This window comes from Pleurodeles waltl, chromosome 4_1, assembly GCF_031143425.1.
Source record: "Pleurodeles waltl isolate 20211129_DDA chromosome 4_1, aPleWal1.hap1.20221129, whole genome shotgun sequence".
Lineage (NCBI taxonomy): Eukaryota > Metazoa > Chordata > Amphibia > Caudata > Salamandridae > Pleurodeles > Pleurodeles waltl.
This window is the reverse complement of record NC_090442.1, coordinates 863,645,131-863,652,654: the sequence shown is the minus strand read 5'-3', so window position 1 is coordinate 863,652,654 and position 7,524 is coordinate 863,645,131. Positions and strand designations below refer to the sequence as shown.

General features: G+C 42.0%; 1 protein-coding gene across 1 annotated transcript; it reads right to left on the bottom strand.

Moving 5' to 3' along the window:
* Positions 1-725: 725 nt before the first annotated feature.
* LOC138288234 (uncharacterized) lies at positions 726-4,438 on the bottom strand. The gene is made up of 2 exons (XM_069229622.1): positions 2,939-4,438; positions 726-2,412 (listed from the first exon to the last, which is right to left on the bottom strand). The coding sequence occupies exons 1-2, from the start codon at positions 4,042-4,044 to the stop codon at positions 2,301-2,303; spliced, it is 1,218 nt and encodes a 405-aa protein (XP_069085723.1). The 5' UTR covers positions 4,045-4,438; the 3' UTR covers positions 726-2,300.
* Positions 4,439-7,524: the final 3,086 nt, after the last annotated feature.

The following is a 7,524-nucleotide window of genomic DNA, read 5'->3' as shown; positions in this document are numbered from 1 at the left end:
GGCATATATGCATGAGCAGGTATCCCCCTGCCATGCCTCTGTCAATTCTGAGACATAGTAAGTGAACAGGGATGCCATTTTAAATGCATTTGCTTGCCAATGGTTATTACGAGTTTCCCAGCTACATGATGCCTTCTTTGAATCCTGGGATGTTTGGCATCACAAATCTCAGAATAATAAACCCTCACTGACCCCAGTAATGGATGAATGAATAAATGCACACAGGTGCCCCTCAGAAAACCTTCCAGATACTAGTGTGCTGACTGACTGGTCCTAACCAGTTCAGCCACCACAGATGCGTTTCTGGCCCCCAAGGTAAGAGCCAGCACTCTTGAGGGCCTGAGACAAAAGCCTGCACTGGAAAGAGGTGTTACTACCTCACCCAGGCAGGATGGACATTCTAAGGCGGGAAGCCTCCAAGAAACCCAGGAAGACTGCCCGCCTTCAACAAAGACTTAGGCCCATATTTATACTTTTTTAGCGCCACATTTGCGTCATTTTTTGCCGCAAAAACGGCGCAACCTTGCAAAATACAATTGTATTTGGTAAGTTTGCGTTGTTTTTGCGTCAAAAAGCGGCGCAAATGCGGCGCTAAAAAAGTATAAATATGGGCCTTAGACTCCTGTGAGCAGCAGAACTGGTCTGCAACAAAGTTTCAAGAAAGGACTGTAGTGCTTTCCTCTTATTTAATTTCTAAGCACTAACATAACACAACAGAAATGCACTTCTGAGGTCAAAGAAGACTTTTATTGTTGTTAATTCTTCCCCAACCACAATGTTTATGAATGAATGACGAATTAGTAGCTTTCAAGTCCGCGTTAATCAAACAAAATATATCAGTTTGCAATATACACAGCAGGTTATATTTATAAGATATTGAATGCAAAGCAAAACAAATACTTCACCGTGTAGGAACTATTTACAGCTACATCTTTCTAAGGTCTGCAAGCTGAGACCCCTGTCAGCCGCGAGAAAGAGTGTCATCTACCCACACGGGATGCTGGCAACTGGCGCCAAGCTCCAGCACGAGGTCCGGCAGATTCGAATCTGACTCTCTGCAGCCTGTTACATTCGTTACAAAGGTGTGCCCCCTCCTCTCAGACCTGGGAAACTGAGCAAGCCTTTTGGAGACTGGCCAGGTCTCCAAGACTACTCCTGTTCCCAAGCTCAAGGGAAGAGAAACGACGCCCATGTACTCTCTCTTATCAGGTCTAGTCTACTGTGAGAGCAAAACATCTTGGTTCTCTGGTGCAAAAACACAGCTTGGAAAAATACAGAACTCCACGTTAAAGGCAATGGGCAGCTAACCTAAATATCAAATGCAATGTCATGTTAAAGGCAATAGGCAGCTAACCTAAATATCAAATGCAATGTCTAGTGTCATGTCAAAGCCAATAGGCATCTAAGCTGAATACAAAATGCAATATATAATATCATGTCAAAGCCCATAGGCAGAATATCTAATAGCATGTCAAAGTCAATAGGCAGCTAAATTGAATACATCATGTCAAAGTCAATAGGCATGCAATGTCAAAGCCAATAGGCGGCTAGACTGGATACAGCATGTCAAAGCCAATAGGCAGAATACAGAATGTAATGACTAATGCAATGTCAAAGCCCATAGGCGGCTAAACTGAATACAGAAAGCAATGGCTAATGCCATGTCAAAGCCAATAGGCACAATACAGAATGTAATGACTAATGCAATGTCAAAGCCCATAGACAGCTAAACTGAATACAGAAAGTAATGGCTAATGCCATGTCAAAGCCAATAGGCGGCTCAACTGAACAAAACATACCATGTGCTACTGGTGAACATTGAGCAACTAATATGCGCAGTGGTGAAACACAAAGTCATTGGTCAAAACAAAACTCCATCAAATAGCAGGACATTCCGCCCTTTGACCAATGAATTTTTGCTTCACATATCTCATATTTCAAACAAACAAAAAAAAAAAAAAACATCAGCACAAAAAAAACATTATGATCAAAGCAATCCCTGTAAAGCAATAGAAGTGAATTAACATTGATTTCATAACCTTTCACATCAGATACATCTACATAAAAAAAGACTGGGCAATTTTTTTCTGAATGAGTCTCTAATTCAACAGTGTTAGCAATTTGATGTGGCATGAGTTCTACTCATGTAAAGGTGCACGGTCCACCTGAAAGGTTTGCTGGAAGATAAGCAAAAGTCAGAGTTCCATACGAGAGGGGAAAAAAAAAAAAAAACACAGCAAACAAGTTGAACTTGAACTGAAGGCGCAGTTTGCGCAAAATGGATCCATGGTGCTGGCACTTTACTCAGCCCGGTTCAGGTTGGGGATTCGGTCCCTTCCCCGACCCCACACGCACACACCGGAAGGGGGACCACACAGCACACTCAGGGACAGTGGCGAAACGTGGTCGGATCTGCAAAAGAAACAAGTATGACTTTTCTTGCAAATAACATTTTTCATTTAAACTGCACCCTTCCTCTTTCTTTCCCTGTTTTATAATCAGCAGGACGTTTTTGGGGCCCTTTGTTATATTCACTGCAGGTTCTGGAGGATCACTTGGGGCGTCAGCCCACACATCAGCACTGAGGTTTTTATCTGCTGCGCCACAGCTCCCCTTTTCTTGCACTGTCAGAAGGGCTGGGGCAGACTCCTTCTTTACCAAACCTCCATTCACTGCATTTTCGCCAATTTGGGCCATTCTGTCTCCAATTTGTATGAATAAATCAGATTCTTTTCTAGGTATCAGCATAATTTCGATTTTTCCTTGGTAATTTGCAACAATCACTTTCCCTAAAACCTGATCAATTTGCCATTTCTGTTCTGGTAACTTTCCTCTCCCCAACTGCTCTGTGACTGCTTGCATGACAGATTGCTTTTGTGCATGCTGCACAGTTTTTATCAAATCTAGGGGAATGTGCATCTCTCTCATCTCTGCCCACCTGTAAGTGGCTTTTTCACATTTCTGGTGCACCCACATAGCCATCCCCACTAAGGCAGAATTCTGGGTGAACACTTCTCTCTCTGCATTTTTCTCATTAACATCTGCAAGGTAATTGAACCAGTTAGGTGCTAAAACATTATCAAAGAACCAAAAATCAGCATAAAAATGACACATCTCACGTAGCTCTTGCTTTAAAATCTGACACACATTATACAACTCCATTCCTTCTACGGTGCCAGAAAACAACATTTCAGTCAATGAATCATCAGTAAAACAAACATGCTTTTTATCTTCAGTAGACACGAATTCAAATGGTGCACACAATTTCATTGGTAACTCTTTTATCTGTGGTACTCTAGCCCTGTCTTGCAAGTACCAGATCCATTGTATGATTCTAGCTAGGGGCACTATTTTCTTCCCTTGTTCATGATTTAAATGTACATAAGTATTTCCTTCTTGCACTGCGCAGAAACCTAAAGTCTGCATTATTTCATTTGCCAAATCACAAGCGCGCAGCTGCATATTATTTTTCACAGTGACCATATACAAAAGTGTTAGGATTTCTCTCAAATGAGGGCTATTCTTTTTCCAAAAATCAAACAAGCTAATGAAACTCGGGGTGTCTTGCTCTAAAATCCTTCGTTTTACTTGTGCATTTTGCAACGGTAACTCGTCGTCCGTGTTATCAGTTAAGGAATGCACTTTGGCTGCCAAAAACCCTGGCTCACACGGAAACTCAGTGCAGCTCGGAGCTGTCTTAACCCCCTCATTACTGGAATGGGACAAGAAAGATTCTTCAAAAACAGCCTTTTTATAACTTTCAGTCGGGCTAATTTGCTCACGTAAATTCCTATTTTCATGTTCCAACTTCCTACATTTCTCCTGCATTTCTCTGTAAGCAGATAAAGGTATCCAGACCTTTCTGTCATCATTACTTCCAAAACACACGTTTTCTACATATATACAACAGGAATTATTTCTCAAAACATTATCAGGCCTTTTAGCTACACATGCATTTTCTTCTGTAATTCCCCAAACAGAAAACAATTCACAGTTTTTCTTAGCACCATCAGGCAGTTCATCAACACATGTATTCTCAGACATGGTCTGCCGTGCTACTGTGATTCTCCAAACAGAAAACAATTTCTGTAATTCTCCAAACAACAAAAAACAATTACACTTTTAAAGTGTGCACTTAGAAATCTACTAACTCGTCAAACCCCTTCTTAATCACCTCTTAATGACCGACCCCACTCCTGGTACCAATTGTAGTGCTTTCCTCTTATTTAATTTCTAAGCACTAACATAACACAACAGAAATGCACTTCTGAGGTCAAAGAAGACTTTTATTGTTGTTAATTCTTCCCCAACCACAATGTTTATGAATGAATGACGAATTAGTAGCTTTCAAGTCCGCGTTAATCAAACAAAATATATCAGTTTGCAATATACACAGCAGGTTATATTTATAAGATATTGAATGCAAAGCAAAACAAATACTTCACCGTGTAGGAACTATTTACAGCTACATCTTTCTAAGGTCTGCAAGCTGAGACCCCTGTCAGCCGCGAGAAAGAGTGTCATCTACCCACACGGGATGCTGGCAACTGGCGCCAAGCTCCAGCACGAGGTCCGGCAGATTCGAATCTGACTCTCTGCAGCCTGTTACATTCGTTACAAAGGTGTGCCCCCTCCTCTCAGACCTGGGAAACTGAGCAAGCCTTTTGGAGACTGGCCAGGTCTCCAAGACTACTCCTGTTCCCAAGCTCAAGGGAAGAGAAACGACGCCCATGTACTCTCTCTTATCAGGTCTAGTCTACTGTGAGAGCAAAACATCTTGGTTCTCTGGTGCAAAAACACAGCTTGGAAAAATACAGAACTCCACGTTAAAGGCAATGGGCAGCTAACCTAAATATCAAATGCAATGTCATGTTAAAGGCAATAGGCAGCTAACCTAAATATCAAATGCAATGTCTAGTGTCATGTCAAAGCCAATAGGCATCTAAGCTGAATACAAAATGCAATATATAATATCATGTCAAAGCCCATAGGCAGAATATCTAATAGCATGTCAAAGTCAATAGGCAGCTAAATTGAATACATCATGTCAAAGTCAATAGGCATGCAATGTCAAAGCCAATAGGCGGCTAGACTGGATACAGCATGTCAAAGCCAATAGGCAGAATACAGAATGTAATGACTAATGCAATGTCAAAGCCCATAGGCGGCTAAACTGAATACAGAAAGCAATGGCTAATGCCATGTCAAAGCCAATAGGCACAATACAGAATGTAATGACTAATGCAATGTCAAAGCCCATAGACGGCTAAACTGAATACAGAAAGTAATGGCTAATGCCATGTCAAAGCCAATAGGCGGCTCAACTGAACAAAACATACCATGTGCTACTGGTGAACATTGAGCAACTAATATGCGCAGTGGTGAAACACAAAGTCATTGGTCAAAACAAAACTCCATCAAATAGCAGGACAAGGACTCAGAAGCCCCCGGAACAGCAAGAACTGACACCCAAAGTGACCTCTGCACCCCACAACCATGCCTCAAGGTAAAGCCAACCAACAGTGCCAACCCAGTTCCCCAGCTGTCTAGACTCTCAGTCCACTCAGGTATCACCCCTATTGGGCTCTCCCAAGTTGCTTGCAGCCTCTGTACACAGGCCCCCCTCTCCTGCAGACTTGTGGTGAGAGGAAACTTGACATCTCCAGCGACCACTGCACCCATCACCCCTGACCCCTTCTGAGGTGGGTCACTGGTGGCAATGACTTCCCCAGCTCCCTTGAGCGTGAATCTTCCCTGGGTCCACCCCTGCTGGATTAGCTGATGACACCTGCAGCCTCAACACACAGGACCCCCTCACCATTAGTTCTCCCAGATGAGGAAACCCAGCACCTAAAGACACCCCTGCATCTGTTGCCCCTGGGCACAGGAGAAGAGGACCAAAGGTGCACCTACGTCCTGAGCACCCTAAGTCTACTTACTACCTGCTTGCTGTCCCTCACTGGCTTCCTAGCCAGAGCCTGCAGCCTCTTTGTCATGAGGTCCAACTTTCATAGAGGACCATTGGGCACCCAATGCCTTTCTGCACCCATGCACCCTGCCGCCCCAGTGCTGCCCGGTGTGACCTGTTGGTGTGGTTCTGATCAGTGCACAGTACTTACATTTGCTCCCTGAGCTCGACCTCATAAGTTGTTGTTAACCTTGTAATTGCTGAACGTTGTTTTCCTCTATAGCATAACATTGAGAGAACTTTGAAAATTGTTGATTTCTGAAACTGTGAAGTATTTATGCCTAAAATTCGACTTATCTGAATACGAAGTTCTTGGGATTGAAAATATATACTATTTGTTTTACTTTTCTAAATTGATCTCAGATTTATTCTTTGAGTGTGTGTCCCATTTATTGCCTCTGTTAGTACAACAAATGTTTAGCACTACCCTCTGATAAGCCTAACTGATCGCTCACACTACCATAAAATTGAATATTAGTCCTATCTTTTTTTGCCTCTGCAAAAACAACTGTGAATCCACTGGACTCTCTACACAGTGTACTTTATTTTAGTGCACTATATAGAGAGCTGGCTTTCTACAGTGGCTGAAGAAATGCACTACATAGCCTATTTCTCATGACAAATCCGTCCTGCAATGATTAATTATGCTGGGCTCATAGAGGATTGTTTATCATAAAGGTTGCATCCAAGGAGTGGGTACATTTCCTCCCTGAAGCCATTTTACAGTAACTATTCTGAAAGACAGCAGAAACTGAAATGTTTGGAATCCACTCAAGCATGTGGAAACTATGCTGGAACCATTTCTTAAGTGGTAGGATTTTTTTTTTTAATACAGTTTTATCCTGGTAAAAGAAATGGGAGGGCGGATTCCTTTTTCATGTATGTGTAAGTTGCAATGGACAAATATCAAAGCAACCTCTAACTGTTTAACCTAAAAAGGCTCTAGGAGCTATATCAGTATGTCAGTATCTGGATTCTCATCCCAGTTACATGAAACCAGCAGGTGAGTGAAAATCAGCAAACTGTGGAAAAGCGGGGAGGTAGAGTTTAAAAAGATGTAAGTTATATCACAAATACAATCTACCATCCTACTGAGGCGTTAAAAAACATACAGTAAAACGGTACACCTCAAGCCCATTAGCAGGACACCCTGACGAAATTAAACCTTTAGAGCTATTACAACAACATTTCTGATAGCCATCAATTTAAATTGATGCAAAGAGTTTTGTTTTTGCAATTTCTGGTCAGGGCAACAGTTAATATTGGGCCAGGTGAAGTTCCTCCACCCAATTCCAGTACTACCCAAGCCTTGGCATACAGTATCCTTAGAATGTAGTGAGGAGTTTCCCCAGGTTTATGAAGGAACGGACTTAATCTCAGTTGATCATCTTACCAAAATGGCTCGTTTCACCCCCCTTAAAAGCATTACCATCCTCTCAGAAACTCATCATGATATTTTTACAAGTGGTTGTTTGATTACATGGAATTTCATTAGTTCTAATTTTGGGTAGATGTCTGTAATTTCTTCCCTATGTTTGTACATTTATTTTTACCCA